The sequence below is a fragment of the Notolabrus celidotus genome, chromosome 20 (assembly GCF_009762535.1).
Source record: "Notolabrus celidotus isolate fNotCel1 chromosome 20, fNotCel1.pri, whole genome shotgun sequence".
NCBI classification, from domain to species: domain Eukaryota; kingdom Metazoa; phylum Chordata; class Actinopteri; order Labriformes; family Labridae; genus Notolabrus; species Notolabrus celidotus.
The window spans coordinates 1,909,776-1,930,915 of NC_048291.1; the positions used below are offsets into that span (position 1 = coordinate 1,909,776).

The window sequence follows — 21,140 nt, forward strand, 5'->3', positions numbered from 1 at the left end:
TCAACAAATCACTGACCTACACCAGGATGAGACGCCTGGGTCAGTTTAAAGGTTCAGATTGAGATCCTGCAGAGACCTCGACGTAACTCAAGGTTCATCGCGTCTAAACTCTCGGCTCTACTCCGACAGTTCTCTGGTCTGAAAGACGAACAGAAGCAGAAACAGAACCCTGATTCTAAACCGGCTGAATGGACGCTCTGCAGGTTTTTGAGGCGTCTGCATCCAGTCAAAGTCACTTCAGAAAGGAAGACCACAAACTCTCTCTCTCTCAAAGAGTGAGATCGTCTGAAAGCCTCCAAACCCCGCTGACAAAACCTCTTCTCTAAGAATAAGGACTTTATTTCTCTCTCTGTGCCTCAGTCTGTTTTTTAATCTGGGTGTTTTTGTGAGTTTCAGGAACATTCTGTCACATCTTGACAAACTGTTTAAATCAACAAAGACGAACAGAGACACGATCAGCTGATCGATCGGCTGCAGAGAGAGTTTGGAGAACAAACGCCTGACATGAAGAGAGTTTGTCTTTAAATATCTGAAGAATAATTAGAGCCTTGAATTGAGGAAAAATTGGACTTTCTGCAGGTGTAATCGCCTCACTTTTACCAGAAACAGCTTCTCCTTAAATCCACCAAACCTCACTGATGGAACCTTTAACTTGACGCTCATCTTCCCTGCTTTCATTTATTAAGGTTTGAGTTTTGGAGTGTCACAAACGGACACTTTGATCCGTATTATTCACTGAAGACTAAGTAATGGCAGAAACTATCTCTCAAACTGAAGCTGCAGAATATGAAGAAGTCTCCTGCAGACGAAGACGTCTTCAAGGAGGAACCAAAGGATTACATTGGAGCTGTTACAGCCTGTGTCACGACTAAGAGTGGATTCAATCTGCAGGAAAATGTCACATTTCTTTGCATGTATTCCAGATGTTGGAGAGTATGAAGCTTTCATGCCGTCTTTACATAATCCAAACCTCACTGATGGAACCTTTAATTTGATGCTCGTCTTCCCTGCTTTAATTTAACTTTAGAGCTTTTGACACTTTGATTTACCCAAGCTAACCGTATTATTCACTAAAGAGAAATAATGTCAGAAACTATCTCTCAAACTGAAGCTGCAGAATATGAAGAAGTCTCCTGCAGACGAAGACGTCTTCAAGGAGGAACCAAAGGATTACATTGGAGCTGTTACAGCTTGTGTCACGGCTGAGAGTGGATTCAATCTGCAGGAGAAAGTTGCATGTATTTAATATGTTGGAGACTACGATGCATTCATGCTGTCTTTGCACAAACCAAACCTCAGTGATGGAACCTTTAATTTGATGCTCGTCTTCCCTGCTTTAATTTAACTTTAGAGCTTTTGACACTTTGATTTACCCAAACCAACCGTATTATTTACTAAAGAGAAGTAATGACAGAAACTATCTCTCAAACTGAAGCTGCAGCATATGAAGAAGTCTCCTGCAAACAAAGACGACTTCAAGGAGGAATTAAAGGGTTACATTGGAGCCATTACCGCCTGTGTCACGACTGAGAGTGGATTCAATCTGCAGGAAAATGTCACATTTCTTTGCATGTATTCCAGATGTTGGAGAGTATGAAGCTTTCATGCCGTCTTTACATAATCCAAACCTCACTGATGGAACCTTTAATTTGATGCTCGTCTTCCCTGCTTTAATTTAACTTTAGAGCTTTTGACACTTTGATTTACCCAAACCAGCCGTATTATTCACTAAAGACTAAGTAATGACAGAAACTATCTCTCAAACTGAAGCTGCAGAATATGAAGAAGTCTCCTGCAGACGAAGACGTCTTCAAGAGGAACCAAAGGATTACATTGGAGCCGTTACAGCCTGTGTCACGACTGAGAGTGGATTCAATCTGCAGGAAAATGTCACATTTCTTTGCATGTATTCCAGATGTTGGAGAGTACGAAGCTTTCATGCCGTCTTTGCACAAACCAAACGTCACTGATTGAACCTTTAATTCTACCTCAGTGAGTACAAAGCTGCTGCTGTTTCCTGTGCAAAGAGAAGCGTCATGGCGGCAGAGTATCAGAGAGCTTTCGTCAGTGGAGTCTGGTGACTCTGAGGAGAGAGATTTAACAGCTGTTTCCACATAAAACTAAAACTATCACCCAGATGATTTCTGTTTCTGTTCTTCAGTCCGTGCAGAAAGAAGAACTTTAGCTTTAGGGTTTCAGCCATTAAAGTCTGTTTTGTTGCTGCAGGATGAAAAACTGTCGTCCTTTAAAACCAGAGTGATCTAAAGTCGGGCCGACGTGTTTAAAGAAGGAAGAACCGTTTGATGGGCGGCCATCTTTCTTTCTTTCTGTTTGAGTTTCTCTTTGTTCTAAAAACAAACCGCAGAGTCCAAATGAAACGTCACACGTCAGATATTTCTCAGACGAGCTCACAGAGAGAGAACCATGATTACTGAAGCAGACTGAAGGGCCGCTCGCTCTGGACTGGACTCACTCCCGTCGCCTCGCATCGCACAACATCCCAGATCTTCATCCTCCTGCTCTGTAAACACCCCCCTCCTCCTCTTCCTCTTCCTCTTCCTCCTCCTCCTCCTCCTCCTCCTCCAGCACTAGGATTTGAATTCATGCACAAATGAAAAGATTCTCGGACCGACACCCTTCCTCTTAGCATGCATAGCAACACTTCGGATAATACTTGTAAGGAATAAAAAGACGACAAAAAAAAAAAAGAAGAGGTAATGCGCTTCAAAAAACCACTCATTGGACCTCCTGCACACCGCCGTACAAAAACAACACGCCCTGCTCGCCGCGCTCGCCCTGACACTCTCGCTCTCCTCCCAAAGAGGCGGCAGGGGACGTTGTTATCCTGTCAGCGTGTGATTAATGGCTCAGCGTCTCACCTTCACCACCACAGATCCCCTGCACTCCTCCTGCACTCCTCCTGCACTCCTCCTGCACTCCTCCTGCACTCCTCCTGCACTCCTCCTGCACTCCTCCTGCACTCCTCCTGCACTCCTCGCCCACACGCCGCCTCATTGTTCAGAGAGGAGGCTCAGCTTGGCGAGCGGGACATTGTGTGGACGCGTCCCCTCTGCTCACTCCGCCTGTAATTTGGCGCTCCATTAACAAAACGCCGCTCTCTTTATTCCGGCTCGTCCCTCATGACTCCCCTCCCGCTCTGATTTCCCTCGTCTGCAGCGAACACCGAGAGCGTGTGTGCGCCGACTTCAATCTCACAGTGGCTGTTTGGTTTTCGCCGACGCTCAGTATTTCCCAGAAATTTGCTGCAACCTTTAAAAACACGAGTCGAAGCGGCTTTAGTGCCGATTCCCAGAGTGCTGTTTAAACACTGTACTGACTGATACAGCTGCAGGCCGCCGCAGCACGCCGCCGCCGCTGCAGCTAGCAGCCGCCGCAACACGCCGCGCATAAAAAACACAACAGAGGCAGGAAATAACAACAACACCAAAATAAGAAATACATCAGGACCAAAAATGTGCTTCTTCAGAAAATCTTTGGAACCAAACAAGAGCAAATAACAACAAAGTGAGAGTATACAGAGAGGTGATAAATACAGGGACCCGGCGAGAACCGGTCCTTTAAAAACCATCGATCCCAGAGCGCATGATGAAGGTTTACTACTGACCACAGACTGCACCAAGAGACGGACGACCACACCGCTCTGGAAAAGGGAAGCCAAAACATGTAGAGCTCCCCCTGGTGGCTGGATTTGGTACAGGTCATAAGCCCCGCCTCCTCCATGTGAACAGATGGGACTATATGCTCATTTATGTCCCTGTTTTTGATAATCTGATCGTTTTAGTTCATTGATTCTATAAAAAAAAAAGGGGTGTGACATCATGATTGACAGCTCTCTGGACCAATGAGGCTCAAGATCATCAGAGTAGAGGAGGGAACGTAACAAACGCTAACACAGTGTCATTTTTGTAACTTAAGGAAGAGGATTGTATCTCAGCCACGTGTAACATGGCGTTCGGGGGGATTTTGGCTTCACTTTCCCACAACAGGAGCAGGAGGCGCGTCGTCCATCTTTACGTACAGTCAGTTCTACCGACAGGATCCCTGCCACATTAAAAATGATGAATATAAATAGAAAGAAAGATAAATTGTCATCACTTCAGAGACTCCCGTCACATGATCGCAGCAGTCTCTTTGTTTCATTGTTTCCTAATCCGCCGGGATCGACTGTTCAGACACGGAGCAGAAATATCTCCTCCGGCCAGGAGAGAGGAGAGGAGATTCCCCCGTTTGGCCGGTGGCTGGCGAGGTGATTAGTTCCCCATGTGGGTCCTCCCGCTTCAGATCTGCACGGCTAAACCCGGTGTGTTTGTGTTCCACGCTGTCTTCATCCGTCGGAGAGTCTGTCTGTTGGAATGTGTGACGCTCCAGGAGAGAGAGGGAGACGTGCGCCGGGTCCTTTTTTGGGAAGAAGAAGAAGCAGACTACGGGCAGATCCGGGATTAAGGGGAGCACTCAGTTCTGGAAATGGACGCACATGAAGGGTCGGATCAGAGCTGGCGGCGTCCGGTCTTAGTGTTGTAGTTACAGTAATAAATGGAAATGTGTGGACCAGCGTTTAAGGACGAAGTGTGGGCTCTGTCTCTGAAAGAAGTGGACCGTGTAGAGCGTCCTCCAAGACGCCGTCGCTCCTCGATGGCAGCAAAGTAAAGAAAGAGAAACTGAGGTAATGCAGAAAAAGTCTGGGGTTCTTTTTTTTCCTTGTCTCCTTTTTTTTTTTTAAATTGGGTTTTTAGTTTTTTTGTTGTTTTTTTTTCTTTTACACTGAGGGGAAGTTTTAAAAATGACAAAAAGAGACGTATTCCCATGCTGTTGGTTTAGAGTCAGTGGTTTCCTGTCAGTCGACGCTCCCAGCTTCCCTCCAAGCTCAACGTCCCACTCTTAAAAAACATCATTCCCTCGCCGCCTTCCGTCTGAGGAGTCCGATTTATTTGTGCATTTTATACCAAACCAGAGGGACGCTGTCGCTTTAAATGCATGTAGTGTCTAAAAAAATGAAAGTACCTTTAAAGTAATGCAGGCCGGGGGATAAAGGATGCAGCTGTACTTGATGTGTGTGTGCAGGTCTGATCTGGTCTGGGTTTAAAGGGGCAGTTCAGAGAAGAGAAACAAGAAAGAGGTGAACACAGAAACAAGCCGCCTCTCCTCCCAGGTCTCGTAGTGTTTCTAAAAAAAAACGTCCAAAAACTGCGCCTCAAAAGTTCAACGTTTCAGGCTCCAGCTTGGAGACGCTCGTGGCAGTGACACACAGAAGAGCACGGGGAACAGATGATGTGGCGGGTGACCTCTCTCTCCACGCAGAGAGAGAGAGAGAGAGAGACAACTTCAAAAACAAACAAACAAACAAACAAACAAACAAACAAACAAACAGGGGTTGTTGCTTCAGTCCGTCTGCAGGACGATGGAGGGGAGCTGCTGCCAAACAAAGAGCTAAAAAAAGGAGGTTTGGAGCCACGTGGAATTCCTTGGTTGTGATTTGTGGTTTTAGTACGGAGCGAACCGACTGTACCCCGCCCGGTATAAACTGGCCTGGAAGAGAGAGAGAGAGAGAGGGAGAGAGAGAGAGAGAGAGGGAGAGAGAGAGAGAGAGAGAGAGGGAGAGAGAGAGAGAGAGGGGGGGAGTCATTGGATGGACTGAGCCTGCAGGGCGTCAACAAAACTACAATCCAACAAACATGCAACATCTGTTTCAGGAGAATGGACGTGTGCACGCTCTCTAAACACAGGTCAGGAGTTCTTTCCTGCTCAGGTACGTCCCTCTTTAGGAACCAACATGGAGAATCTGATTCAGTTTCCTCACCATGGCTCCGACGCCGTACGCAGCAGCAGCTGGAGTTAAAGCGTGGTAGGGGTCTGTAGTGTACACACGGCCGTAACTGGAAACACAAACACAAGGAGAGATTCACCCGGTTAGAAAAGACCACGTTCAACATGAAGTCAGCCTGGGAGCTGCAGGATTCTCCAATGTGTCTGCAGGTCACTGAGGTCAGTCTATTAAAGGTCGAGTTAACCCGAACACACGCATCAACAGCTACAGGATGTTCTCACTGTGAGGAGAAGAAGTCCAGACTCCTTCATGAGTTACAGAACAAATACTTGACTCAGATCTTTAATCTCTTTCCAAACACAGCAGCTTGTCCCGCCCCGCCTCCTTCGGGTGCTCTTCTCTGTCTGTGTTTAATGTTTGGATGATGTTCATCAGAAGAATGTTTCTATTTAAATAAATGTTCCTCATGTGTCCCTCACACATTCTAACCTCTCTGGACATCAACAAGCTCTCTGAGTGTTTTTAAAGGAAACTGAAGACTGACCTTTTAAATCTGGATTTAATTTAGAGTCATTTATTTTTTTAGCCTGGACTGCATTATTAACATTATTACTGTAGTTATCATTGTTTCAAAAATAATGTATTTTATCATTTATTCAATCTTAATTTATGTCATTTTAATCTTTTGGTATGTATCTGATTTTATTTTATTTTCTGGCATTTATTTGATTTGATTTTAAGGATTTTATGGTGAGAGTTTATTCTATTTTTCTGATATTTATCTGATTTTATTTTATTTTATTTTATTGATTTTATTTTATTTTTCTGGCATTTATCTGAAATTATTTTGCTGATTTTGTTGTAATGCTTTGACTTTGTTTTTCTGGTATTTATAAGATGTGATTTGATTTAATTTGATATTATTTAATAGATTTTTTCTTATTATTCTTGTCCCTATCTGATTGTATTTTATTTGTTTTATTTTATTTTTCTAGTATTTATCTGATTCTATTATATTGATTTTATTATGAGGAGTTTATTGTATTTTTCTGGCATTTACATGATTTGATTTTATTGACTTTATCTTAATGAATGTATTTTATTTTCTGGCATTTCTTTTATTTGATTTTAAGGCTTTTATTGTGAAGAGTTTATTTTATTTTTCTGATATTTATCTGATTTTTTTTTGTTTTTTTTTTGCATTTATCTGAAATGATTTTGCTGATTTTACTGTGATGCTTTGAATTTGTTTTTCTGGTATTTATATGATTTAATATGATTTGATTTAATTAATTTTGTCTTATTTTTCTAGTATTTATCTGATTTTATTTTATTGATTTTATTGTGACGAGTTTATTTTATTTTTCTTATATTTATCTGATTTTTTTTTATTTTTCTGGCATTTATATGATTTAATATGATTTGATTTGATATAATTTAAAATATTTTTTTCTTATTTTTCTGGTATTTGTGATTTTATTTTATTGATTTTATGATTATAATTATTTTATTATTAATTATTGAATATTACTTTATTTTATCTTGTTTAAGTCTTGTATCATTTTATGTATTGCTGTTATTTATTCATTTATTTGTATTCTATTTTATTTATTTTTTATTATAGCATCTTATTTTCCTTTTATGGTTCAATATTTTAGTGTTTTATTTTGGTGTTTTTAACTTCCTGTGTTGAGTTTTAACATCTTATGTTTCCTCATTAAGATATCATGAGAGCGTTTCCTCAGTTTGTTCAGAAACTTTTATTTTATTTATTATTTTATTTTATTTTATTTGTTTTTATTATTATTGTTGCATATATTGTGTTTTCACTTTGGGATTGTGGGTGGGTTTTGGGGTCGGGTCTGGGTTGGGATTAGGATGGGGGGGGGGTCTTTTTGAACAGCACTTTGTTGTATAATATCATTGTATGAAAAGTGCTTTATAAATAAAGATTGATTGATTGATTTTCTGTCTCTCTGTTCTTTAGTGAAGCACTTTGGGCTGCATGCTTGAATGTATGACAGGTGATTTATATAAAAATAGATGTGTTGATAGTTTCATAAAGTTGCTTAAAAAATACAACTCATGATATTTAATGTTTCACTCACTAAGAGAGTGCACGACAACTTCTTCAGCAACCAGCTGCACGCCACTTTGAAACAGCGGTGTGAGAAGGTTCATGTTTAACACGAGATGTCAGACTTTAATGAAACAGAGGAGACTGAAGGATCTCTCTCTCTCTGATCACCTGCAGGTAGAGTCAGAGGCTGCAGGTGATCAGACGTGAGGACAGGTTGTGTAAATCATTGATCACAGATGTGATCTTACATGGCCGCCGTTATATTTGAGCGATGGATGGTTACTCTCATCGCTCCAGATTGAACACCTGAAGAAGAAACCCACTCCGACCATGTGAGGTGAAGTAAAAGGTGCGTTCAGGTGAATGTGACACTGCAGCTCATCGTCTCCTCAGACTTCAGAGAGAATATTCACTTTAAAATCTGCCGTCTTCACTCTTCATCGTTTCATCTCCTCCTCCTCCGTCAGCTTCAACGTCCTCTAACATCCTCTGACTGCTCACAGGGAAGGAGCCAGAATACAGCAGAGGTGTGTGTGTGTACTCTGAGTGTGTGTGTGTGTGGGACCTCACCTGTCACTGTAGGCGGCCGCAGCGGCGGTCGCTCCGGTCACGGCGGCCGGCTGAGCGTAGCGATAGGCAGCAGCAGCGGCGGCAGCAGCAGCGGGATAGCCTCCCTGGATAAACACACACACACAGAGAAACACACACATCAGAACTTACTCACGTGACCCGGAGGACACCTGAGCCAAGGTGTGTGTGTGTGTGTGTGTACTAAAGGGGGCGGGGCTTTGACAGAAGTGGAATAAACTGACGGAGGACTTCAGTGTGCAGATACTTCAGACTTTTTGGACATTTTTTAATTTAATCTGCAGAAATTTAACTAAAATTACTGTTTTAATTTAATTAATTTAATATTTAAATATTTATTTAGTGTGTTATAAAAGAAAATATTTGATTAATTCATTCCAAAAAATTTTTTTATTTTTTTTATTTCTGCAGAAATGTAAGTTTTTTAGATTTAAATGAACGTTTTCTGATATTCCTGACATGTTTAATCATATAAACTCAGTTCAGCCATGACATCATGACCCCCTATCATCAGGCCAGGGTCAAACAATCTTGATCCTGATGAGACCTGGACTCCTCTAGACCTTTGAAGGTCCTTTAGGCCCTGAAGATGTGAAGTGTCGCCTCCATGGATCAGACTTGGTGGTCAATCGCTCTGTGGTCCAGGTCTGATGCTCTTGTGTCCATTGTAGGAGCTTTAAGTGAAGGTCAGGGGTCAGCATGGACACCCTGAGGGGTCTGCAGCTCCACACTTCTGGCCTCTGACTTATCTGACCTCTTCTTGTCCGTCCTGACCTCTGCAGACCGGGAACACCCCCTCAGGAGCTGCAGCTTGGTCAACGTCTCTCACTAATGCAGTGACTTCCACTACAGAGTCATGTCTGTGTTTAATGCAGTGACTTCCACTACAGAGTCATGTCTGTTTTTAATGCAGTGACTTCCACTACAGAGTCATGTCTGTTTTTAATGCAGTGACTTCCACTACAGAGTCATGTCTGTTTTTAATGCAGTGACTTCCACTACAGAGTCATGTCTGTTTTTAATGCAGTGACTTCTACTACAGAGTCATGTCTGTTTTTAATGCAGTGACTTCCACTACAGAGTCATGTCTGTTTTTAATGCAGTGACTTCTACTACAGAGTCATGTCTGTTTTTATTGCAGTGACTTCCACTACAGAGTCATGTCTGTTTATAATACAGTGACTTCCACTACAGAGTCATGTCTGTTTTTAATGCAGTGACTTCCACTACAGAGTCATGTCTGTTTTTAATGCAGTGACTTCCAGTATAGAGTCATGTCTGTTTTTAATGCAGTGACTTCCACTACAGTCATGTCTGTTTTTAATGCAGTGACTTCCACCATAGAGTCATGTCTGTTTTTAATGCAGTGACTTCCACTACAGAGTCATGTCTGTTTTTAATGCAGTGACTTCCACCATAGAGTCATGTCTGTTTTTAATGCAGTGACTTCCACTACAGAGTCATGTCTGTTTTTAATGCAGTGACTTCCACTACAGAGTCATGTCTGTGTTTAATGCAGTGACTTCCACTACAGAGTCATGTCTGTGTTTAATGCAGTGACTTCCACTACAGAGTCATGTCTGTTTTTAATGCAGTGACTTCCACTACAGAGTCATGTCTGTGTTTAATGCAGTGACTTCCACTACAGAGTCATGTCTGTGTTAAATGCAGTGACTTCCACTACAGAGTCATGTCTGTTTTTAATGCAGTGACTTCCACTACAGAGTCATGTCTGTGTTTAATGCAGTGACTTCCACTACAGAATCATGTCTGTGTTTTTAATGCAGTGACTTCCACTACAGAGTCATGTCTGTGTTTAATGCAGTGACTTCCACTACAGAGTCATGTCTGTTTTTAATGCAGTGACTTCCACTACAGAGCAAAGCCTCTGGTGTTGCTCATGTTTGTGAAAGTTAATAACTGTAGTCAAAGGAGGTTTTGATGTCACGGCTGATGGTTTGTGTACATTTTGAGTTTTTACTATATCATTCAGATCTAAATAATCTCTGGTCCTACATGTTGCATGTTTTTCAAACTTCATATTTTGGGTCAGTTTGTTACATTTCTGTTTGGGAGGGGAGAGAGGTGTCTAGGGTTTCTATTTGTGATAAAACTGTTTAATCAGTGAGACAGAAAGAGAGAGAGAGAGGAGTGAGGAGGTGGAGTTAGATTGATTTAACTAAAGCAGAGAGAGGATGGAGACAGTGGGTAACTTATTATCACACACGTCATTGGATAAGAGAAGAAAACACCAGCTCCCAGTTCCAGAGGAGACATTCATATGAAAAACCTTCATGTGTTATTTTTGTTTTTGAGTCAGGAGACAGAAAAAAAAAGAGAGGAAGAAAAGAGGACAGACACAAACACACCAAACTCCTCTCCTCATGCACGCAAATCAAACCCACGGTTACAAAACACACCACCACTGCATCGATGGAACACAGCAGAGCACGACAGAAACACCGGAGCATCCTTTAAGAGAAGCTGTTAGAGGGAGGGAGAGAGAGCAAGGGCTTCTGGGTAAGCAGGGGGTACAGGATGTGTGCATGCAGCAGCTGATCAGCACATGCTTCAGGTATCATCCTGCGAGGGGGGCGGAGTTAATTCAGATCCCAGAGCTTTTCTGCAGAACAGGAGCGTCAGATTTTAAAGAAGGGATGCATTAGAAAGAATAAAGTTTATTTCATCCAAACTGAGTCCAGCAGAGAAAAGAGGACAGGCCTGTTTACACCTGGTGTTAACTCGCTCTGAGGTGGACCAATCAGAGGACAGCTAAGAACAGCAGCTCACACCTGGCGTTACAATGTCTGTGACCACCTGTGATCGAATCCCACAACCAAGCTCTTTATGCAATAAAACAGGAAGCCTCAAAACGTCTTCAAAAGTCTATAAAAATCATCCATGTCTGTGTTTAATGCAGTGACTTCCACTACAGAGTCATGTCTGTGTTTTTAATGCAGTGACTTCCACTACAGAGTCATGTCTGTGTTAAATGCAATGACTTCCACTACAGAGTCGTCTGTTTTTAATGCAGTGACTTCCACTACAGAGTCATGTCTGTGTTTAATGCAGTGACTTCCACTACAGAGTCATGTCTGTGTTTAATGCAATGACTTCCACTACAGAGTCATGTCTGTTTTTAATGCAGTGACTTCCACTACAGAGTCATGTCTGTGTTTAATGCAGTGACTTCCACTACAGAGTCATGTCTGTGTTTAATGCAGTGACTTCCACTACAGAGTCATGTTTGTGTTTAATGCAGTGACTTCCACTACAGAGTCATGTCTGTGTTAAATGCAGTGACTTCCACTACAGAGTCATGTCTGTGTTTAATGCAGTGACTTCCACTACAGAGTCATGTCTGTTTTTAATGCAGTGACTTCCACAACAGAGTCATGTCTGTTTTTACTGCAGTGACTTCCACTACAGAGTCATGTCTGTTTTTAATGCAGTGACTTCCACTACAGAGTCATGTCTGTTTTTACTGCAGTGACTTCCACTACAGAGTCACGTCTGCTCTGATAAAGATTGATTTTAAGTCTACATTTACTTCAGGTGTAGATAATCTCCCCCCTAAAAAAACCCTGCTAGGGGGGTAGTACTTTTCAAAGGTCCCAGGACTTTCAGGGGGCGGGGCCTGCAATGCTGAATGTGTCTGATTGGTAGATTAACCGCAGTGTTTTTATTCCTCCCTCCGTCCACAATAACATCACACACATCTGTGATTCACTTGATTTCTCTTTCTTTCATTAGTTTTTATTTGTTCTATCTTTTTTGTATGTGTGTGTACTTTTCAAAAGAAGAAGCTGTGATTCTCTGGGTCAACTTTTTTGCCAATTTTTTTTTTCATTTTGTTTTTGCCAAAAAAAATTGAAAAAAAAAATCAATTTTTTTTCTTCAAAATTTTAATTAAAAAAAAAATTCAATTTTTTTTTTTCCAAAATTTTTTTTGTCCAAATTCTTTTTTCCAAATTTATTTTTTTCCAAAAAATTTTTTCCAAGTTTTTTGGTCAATTTTCCTTTTCAGATTTTCTTTTGTCAAAATTTTTTTTGTCAATTTTTTCCAAAAACCATCCACAGTCATTTTTTTTCTCTTTCTGTCATTAGTTTTTATTTGTTCTATCTTGTTTGTATGTGTGTGTACTTTTCAAAAGAAGAAGCTGTGATTCTCTTGATTTAGCAGCTTGTAACAGTAGTCTTCTCTCAGCCCACCGTGAATGCGTCTCTCCTCCCGGTGTTCCGGTTTTAAAAGTGACCCTGTAAACTGGAGACCTTCAGCTGAACGTGTCAGTGTTTGTGGAGTTTACACAGCTGTTGAAACACAGAGGGAGTTCCTGGGAATGCAAACTAGTTTAGTTTTTATTAAGATTTCAAAATATCCTCATCAGATATTTAATGATGGTCTAAAGACGTTTATGAGGGATGCATCCGGTTGAGAGTCTCCAGTTAACAGGGTCGCCGTTTAATCCAAAACACCGGCCGATCTCTGCGATCACGGCTTTTTGAGTTCAAAAGGATTTTAAAGCCGTGTTGAAACGTCTTTGCTACTCGCGCTTATCTCCTCTCACGTGTTGATTCAGTGAATCCATCTGTGATGAAATATAGCACCATCTAAAACAGACCAGCTGAGTCTCTTCATGCTAACAGGCTAACTGTTGTGTTGCTCAGAATGATACCTGCCTGTCCGTCTGCTTCTATGGTGTCATCTGTGATGGATGGCATTCCTCTTTGTGTTACTGCCCTCTACTGGTGTTGATTCATTCATTGCTTTTTCCATGTTTTTAACCGCAGGCACAAAATTTTCACTTTTTTTCAGGTTTTTCTGCTTTTGGAGCACAATTTCAAATTTGAGGGAAATTCATTTCTTCGACAGGCTCCGGGTCAACTTTGTCAATTTTTTTCTGTCCAATTTTTTTTCAAAGTTTTATTATTTTTTTTTTTCATCAATTTTTTTTCAAATTTTTTTTTTTGCAGATTTTTGTCTTTTTTTTTTTTGTCAAATTTTTTTTTGTCAAATTTTTTTTTGTCAAATTTTTTTCGGTCAAATTTTTTTGTCATGTTTGTTTTTGTCAAATTTGTTTTTGTCAAATTTGTTTTTGTCAAATTTGTTTTTGTCAAATTTTTCAAAAACCATTCACAGTCATTGTTTTTTTCCATCTGTGATAAAATATAGCACCATCTAAAACAGACCAGCTGAGTCTCTTCATGCTAACAGGCTAACTGTTGTGTTGCTCAGAATGATACCTGCCTGTCCGTCTGCTTCTATGGTGTCATCTGTGCTGAATGGCATTCCTCTTTGTGTTACTGCCCTCTACTGGTCTGGTGGTGTAGTGCATTAACTTTTTTGATTTACACAATCTACCCGGGACTTCAGCCCGCGGTCCAAACGCAGACAACAATGGGGGACCAGGAACCTTTTAGTTCAGGGGGAAGTAGTTCTGAGGGCTAAAAGACCCCAGAACTCTTGGTGGAAATGCACCTTTAGGCTTCCTCTCAGGATGCATCGTAACACCAGGTGTAAACAGCCGAAGAAGAATCACTCTCCACGTTTAGTAGTTTAGTAAACAAACAAACAATCAGCCCGTCGCCACAACTGGAAGAAAGTGTCGCACGTTTCAGTGAGTTAGTAGAAAAACAAAAAGTAAAAGCAGTGGTAGTTTTTTTAATCTTCAAACGACTCAAAGAAAAAAATGTTCCATGTGGGATCAGAAGGAGTCAGAGGAGGTGTTACAGTCACAACAATGCACACTGTGGGTTTGGTGTCGAGTTGACCCTACCTGAGGCAATCTGGGACTAAGGACTGAGTCCTGAAACACTAGTCTATAGAGAGAACAGAAACAACCGTCGTCAACCTGGATACACACACACACACACACACACACACACACTCTCTCTCACACACACACATGCACGCTCTTGATCCAGTGATCACAAACTCCAACAGTGAAGCACGCTGCAGCATCCGCCCACAGAGCAGCCTGTAAGAGGAGGGGCTTAATCAATGCGACCCCCAGCTCCTCTTTTTGGGAACGACCTCTCTGCACGCAGGGGTTCAGTGTTTTTGGTGGTTTGTTGTGTTTCTTTGTCGCAGGCAGCTCTGTGCAGCGCATGACCAGACGCACATGCAGAATCAACCCCAAGAGAGGAAAACAAAGAGCAGGAGGAAGGGCGTGAGGGAGAGGAGAGGGTGTGTCTGTGGGAGGTGAGTTTACTTACATATAAGTCTGCAGCTCCGTAAAACCCATCCTGATACACCACACTGAGAGAAGAAGGAGGGAGGAGGAGGAGGAGGAGGAGGAGGGGTGCAAACGGAGTGGTGCACAGACCCAAAACCAGTGAAACAACACATCAACAAAATGAACACACACAGAGAGAGAGAGAGAGAGAGAGAGAGAAGACAAAAAGAGAGAGAGAAAAGTAGTTATTTCACACCCATGCAACATGCAGAGGAAATACGACTCTCATTGTAGCTCCACGTCTGAACCCTGACACGTTAAAACCTCAGACTCTCTCAGGTGGAGAGACGATGAACTGTGATCGCTCCCCAGAGAGGCGAGAGAGTCTCTCTGAACATCTCTGTTTTCAGCGGAGCACAGAGTGAGAGGGTATTTCCTGCAGCCCCCCCTAAAAAATGTCATCTTGTTTACTTTATTCCCATGTCATCACAGCCGCAGGGGCCATTAACCAATCAGTGCTGCTTTGATCACAGCAGTCACAACCCCGTTAGCCAATCAGCACAGCACAGCAACCACATGCACAGAACAAACATAAAAAAAAACCAACACAGATCAAGTGAGCGGGGATCGTTTGGAGTGAATGTGTGCAGGGTGGCTGTTTCTGCATAATGACTGCATGCTGTGTGTGTGTGTGCAAATTGGCAGCTGCTGGTATCTGTGTGTTTATTCAAATGAGCCGTTGAATGGTGCAATCCCATTAGTGCGTCATACTCGGCTGAATGGTTTGTGAGCTGACTGACGGTGTGCCGGTTCGGCCCGCTGAGGGGGACTGAAGTGTGACTGATGTTTGAGTGTGTGAGCACAGCTGGATTACACCCAGACCTGGTCAAACACTGTGCAGGGGAGGATGACTCTGAATTGGTTTTTCATGAATAGATCCACTCGGCGCTGAATAAAACAACTCGTGTTGACTTTCTGAACGTGTGAAATGTGTTTCATAAAACACACGGGGAAGGTTGGAGTGAGGCCGGGCGATAGAAGCATCCTGATATGAGGATAGGAGTAAAATCTGAGTCCATGACGATGATGAGGACTTCTGTTTCCACATGATATGGATTCATTAACAGTCTTTAAAGGTGACATATCATGCAGAATGTTCTTTTTTAATGGTTCTCTCCCTGAAATCTGTGTCCCTGTCTACAAACCCCCTGAAAAGTAAAAGAATCCATTCTGCCCCTGTTCTGATTTCTCCACCTTTCTGTAAATGTGTAACAGGAAGTCAGAGCTCGGAGCTTGTTCAGCCCATAGACTGTATAAAATACAACTCAACCCCTCCTCCGTTTTTCATTCCCTGCACACATGTGTGCTAACAAGGAGCTTAGGAGGGAGGCATGCTAGTTGTAGGCTGTCTTAATAAACACAAAGGTCGGTTTGACTCCCCACGTCTGCAGATTTGAAGATCTAGTGGATGATTTTTAGTTTTCATGGATAAGTGCTAGTGCTAGTTAGCATAGCCACATAGCTACATGTTGGTAGCTGTGTACCAAGACACACGTCTACATACTGATAAATAAAACAACAAGAAACACTAAATCTGTGACCAATGGTTCAGAAAGGTCCTGCTGCAGGCGCCTCTCCGTCAGGATCAGATTCTGGATCAGATTCAGAGGGTTGAAGTAACGCGGGTCTGTGAGCAGCCGTGTATATTCAGCCAACATGTAAACATTAACATCAACGTGCTGGACAGCCGAAGCCACACCCACTTCCTGAGGGGGCGTGGTCAGAGAGCTCATTCTCATTTAAAGGCACAGACACAGAAAACAGCCTGTTCTGAGCAGGGCTGAAGAAGAGGGTTTTACAGGCAGACCAGAATCTGATTTCAAAGTGTTTTTATGAGCAATAAACTTTAAAGACATGTTTGGGGACCTCTTAGACCGATATATGTTGATGAAGAAGAGCAGAATATGTCACCTTTAAAGCATCATTCTAGAAGGGGGGGGGGGGGGGGGGGGGGCGTGTTACTTACTGCACTATCTGTGTCTGCAGAAAAACAACACAGCAGCACAAATTTAAACCTCAAACTGCTTCAGTGAGGTTTCTTTTGGTTTCAGAATACGTGATGTGAATATTTTGAAGTGGATGAGATTCTGCAGAGACTTATCTGAGGATTAATCAGAGTAGAAATAGGAATAAAAGCCGGCTAAAGAAGTAGATGTAATAATCTAATTTGCAGCCATATCGCCCAGCCCTACATCAGAGCATGTGTGCACAACTACTCCTTAATAAACCTGAATCACTCTCTTACCCAGGGTAGGTTGGGATGGCGGGCTGAGGCACCGCAGCCCTCACGGCGCTGTAGACGGGCCGGCCTCGACCCCTGAGGTGGGCGCCACGGAAAGCTGCAGCTGCTGTGGTGGCTGCTGCAGCTGCAGAAGGGTACGGAAACCCTGGAACTGAAGAAGAAGGGAAGGAAGGAAGGAAGGAGGGGGGAGAAAAGGAGGGAAATATATTGAGAGAAAGCAGCAGATTTCAGGCAGAAAGGCCGACATGAATGGAAATGATGATGGAAGGAGGCTCGGGATGAATTTCGAGAGAGCAGGAGTAATTCAAATATCGCCTTCAGGGGCTTCATATCAATGAAAGTGTCAGAGGGGAGAAATGCTGGGCCAGCAGTGCATTAATACAAATTAAGGATTGGACTGTGACTGAAATGGAAAGTAGGGAGCAGAGAAAGAGACAAGAGGCCGGCCTCACCTGCGTACAGCTCGGGTCCGTAGACAGCCCCCATCATAGGACTCAGTTTCCAGCCCGCTGAGGAGAACACAGAGAGGAAGGGCTGTTAATATCTGGAGCATTAAGAATACAACAACACACCAACAGTTATGGGCTTTTAATAATATATAATATTATATAAATTTAATAATAATAAAAATAAAATATATCCTTTTTTATAAAAACATTTATCTAGCCTATTTATTTAGTTAATTATTTAGTTCTTGTATTTATCTGATCTTTTTCACTTTAACAGATTTTATGCTTTCTACCCTTATTTATTTTATTAATCTTTATTGTATTGAGTTAATTTAATTTAAATTATTGACTTTACTGTATTTCTTTTATTTTCTTAATTGAAATACATTGTTTTAAATTTTTTAATTGCACTAGTTTTACTGTATTGATTTTATTTAGCTAATTTTATTGTATTTATTTTATTTTATTAATTCAACTGCATTGCTTTTATTTTATTTATTTTTACTAATTTTACTGTATTTATTTTATTTTGTCAATTTTACCCCATTGTTTTTAATTCCTCACTTTTATTGTATTCATCTTCATTTTATTAATTTAACTGCATTGCTTTTATTTTACTGTATTGATTTTATTTTGTTAATTTTACCCTATTGTTTTTAATTTATTAATTTTATTGTATTTATTTTAATTTTATTAATTTTACTGCATTGGTTTTATTTTGCTAATTTTACTGTATTGTTTTTAATTGTACTAGTTTTACTGTATTGATTTTATTTAGCTAATTTTATTGTATTTATTTTATTTTATTAATTCAACTGCATTGCTTTTATTTTATTTATTTTTACTAATTTTACTGTATTGGTTTTATTTAGTTAATTTTACTGCATTGTATTTAATTTTACTTTATTTATTGTATTTTATTGATTGAACTGCATTGCTTTTATTTTTTCTATTTTACTAATTTTACTGTATTTATTTTATTTTGTCAATTTTACCCCATTGTTTTTAATTTCTCACTTTTATTGTACTCATCTTCATTTTATTAATTTAACTGCATTGCTTTTATTTTATTTATTTTTACTAATTTTACTGTATTGGTTTTATTTCGTTAATTTTACTGCATTGTATTTAATTTTACTTAATTTATTGTATTTTATTGATTCAACTGAATTGCTTTTATTTTTTCTATTTTACTAATTTTACTGTATTTATTTTATTTTGTTAATTTTACCCCATTGTTTTTAATTTCTTAATTTTATTGTATTTATTTTAATTTTATTAATTTTACTGCATTGCTTTTATTTTTTTTATTTTTACTAATTTTACTGCATTGTATTTAATTTTACTTTATTTATTGTATTTTATTGATTTAACTGCATTGCTTTTATTTTTTCTATTTTACTAACTTTACTGTATTTATTTTATTTTGTCAATTTTACCCCATTGTTTTTAATTTCTTTATTTTATTGTATTCATCTTCATTTTATTAATTTAACTGCATTGCTTTTATTTTTTTTATTTTACTGTATTGATTTTATTTTGTTAATTTTACTCCATTGTTTTTAATTTCTTAATTTTATTGTATTTATTTTAATTTTGTTAATTTTACTGCATTGGTTTTATTTTGCTAATTTTACTGCATTGTTTTTAATTTATTAATTTTATTGTATTTATTTTAATTTTGTTAATTTTACTGCATTGGTTTTATTTTGCTAATTTTACTGCATTGTTTTTAATTTATTAATTTTATTGCTTTTATTTAAATTTTATAAACTTTACTACATTGCTTTTATTTTTTTTATTTTACTGTATCAATTTTATTTTATTTTTTAGAATTTTTATGATTTTGTCTTTTATTATTTTACCCAGTTCTCTTGTTTTCTGTCTCTCTGTTCTTTGTGCTGCATGTTTGTCTGTATGAAAGGTGCTTTATAAATAAAGTTGAGTTAACCGTGACAAACAAACAACACCTCTGTGGTGTGAGCAGAGTGTGGACTGTGCATCAAAGAGACATGAGCTCTGCAAAGACTCAGACTTTCAGCTCCACTCTTTACCTTCATGCATATTTTCAAACACCTTTAAGGTAATGAAAGAAAGAATAAATTACACATCTACATTTCTGTTTGCATTCATTAAATGACTCCTTTAAGCCCTCGAGTCCATCTGGAGATCTTTATTATAGATATTTATTATAAACTGCAAAATGTAGTTTCCTCCCTGCAGATAAACTGGCTCTGTGCATTTTATAAGAGGCAACCTCAGGTGTTAAAAACATGCAGTTCCTCGAGTGTCCACTTGAGGCTCGCTACAAAAGCAGGAGGCTTCATTCACACTTATGTTAAAGCATCCATGTTTATATCTGTTTCTTTAATTTTTCACTCTGCATGGAGGTTTAACTTTCTTTAATCACTTGTTTTGAACCCATAATTAGCAGGACATTATTTACAGTCAGTGTGTGTGTGTGTTGGAGTGTGTGTAGTTGTTGTTGTTACCATAGGGCAGTGTGCTGAGAGCCTCTCCGTTCGGGTAGGGGCTGACCATTTTCTTGTTAGTCATCACCCTGGCGGTGGCGTTATTCACCTGAGGACAGAGGAGCAGGCGGTCAGAGACGCAGACATGAAGACAACAGCAGAGGAAACACACAGCTTCATCACAAGGCTGATTCAGAGGGTTCTACAGCGGGGACACTTTGCCTATTTGATGGGACTGTTTATGTTTGCCTCCAGTTTTTTTAATATTTAGGTTCAGATTTTAAGCAGCTTGATGTTTAATTGTCTGTTTTAATCATTGTTATCCTTTCTTTTACACATAAAAACCTCAAACTTTGATTGTGGAACGTGTTATTTAAACATAAATATAAATATCATTATTCCTATTTCAGGGACTGGAAATGTTCCCTTCATATTCGTCTACACTTCCTCATTTTAACGGTCTGATCACCTTCTTGGGGGCTTAAAAGTGACTGGTTTCAAGCTTTAACGCTCTCATTTCTGTGTGTTTTTGTTAATGTGTGTGTGTGTGTATTCTGTTAGGCGGGTTCTCAGTCATCATGCAATTAAAGGCCCGTAGCCCAGCAGACATCCAGTGATTCACTGCAGAGCTGCCACGTCTGCTGTGATGACACACAAAGTGACCGCGCTGTGCTTTGTGCTCGTCTCCTGCGTGCACAGCAGAGGTGAGCGTATTGTGCACTCCTTTAGTGTGTGTGCATGTCCTGTGCATGCAGCTGATATTTCAGTCGTATGCCTTCACAACCGAGATGGTTGATAATCTTCTAGGAGATTGTGTCTGGGTAATAACCCGGCCTGTCCGAGGGGTGCTGTCAGAGCTCTACATCTCTGTGTGGTGAGCCACAGATTAATGACCTTTTGGGCTGGACGAGGGGAGAGTGTGTATGAGTGTGTGAAGAGAGACACACACAGGAATGAGAGCACGCTTCCCTCTCATTCAGAAGAGACCATTAAGTCCTGGACTCTCACTGCCGCTCCGAGTGAGTCACGTTCTTTATCTGTGCGGCTTCATTCAGATGGAAATCAGGTTTACCTCATTTTTCCCTCATTGCAGACGACAAGGTCAGCAAGTGATTCAATTAGCTTAGCATGGATAGCTCTGTGATGCAGCTGACACCGCGGACTCTTTAATGGAAATCAGGTTAATAAATCAAGATCTGGTTTTTGCATGGATGCCATTTTATTCCTCACATTTTGATGTTTTATTCCAGCTGCACAGAGTCCCTAATAAAGAAGGGTTTAACTAAACG

At 40.3% G+C, this 21,140-nt stretch overlaps 1 protein-coding gene across 3 annotated transcripts in view; it reads right to left on the minus strand.

Moving 5' to 3' along the window:
- LOC117832058 (RNA binding protein fox-1 homolog 2-like) overlaps window positions 1-21,140 on the minus strand; it is an 89,252-nt gene that overhangs the window by 389 nt on the left and 67,723 nt on the right. The window contains exons 7-13 of one of the 3 annotated variants that reach the window (XM_034711016.1): window positions 19,873-19,960; window positions 17,384-17,440; window positions 16,935-17,082; window positions 14,231-14,273; window positions 8,436-8,539; window positions 5,819-5,894; window positions 1-5,547 (exon numbers count right to left, since the gene is read on the minus strand). The exon at window positions 1-5,547 is cut by the window's left edge and continues 389 nt beyond it. In XM_034711016.1, coding sequence (XP_034566907.1) covers window positions 5,503-5,547; window positions 5,819-5,894; window positions 8,436-8,539; window positions 14,231-14,273; window positions 16,935-17,082; window positions 17,384-17,440; window positions 19,873-19,960 — 561 coding nt within the window. In that variant the 3' untranslated portion in view covers window positions 1-5,502. Of the gene's footprint in view, window positions 5,548-5,818; window positions 5,895-8,435; window positions 8,540-14,230; window positions 14,274-14,669; window positions 14,713-16,934; window positions 17,083-17,383; window positions 17,441-19,872; window positions 19,961-21,140 lie in introns of those variants that run through there. The other 2 variants (XM_034711017.1, XM_034711018.1) reach the window with 2 other exon arrangements.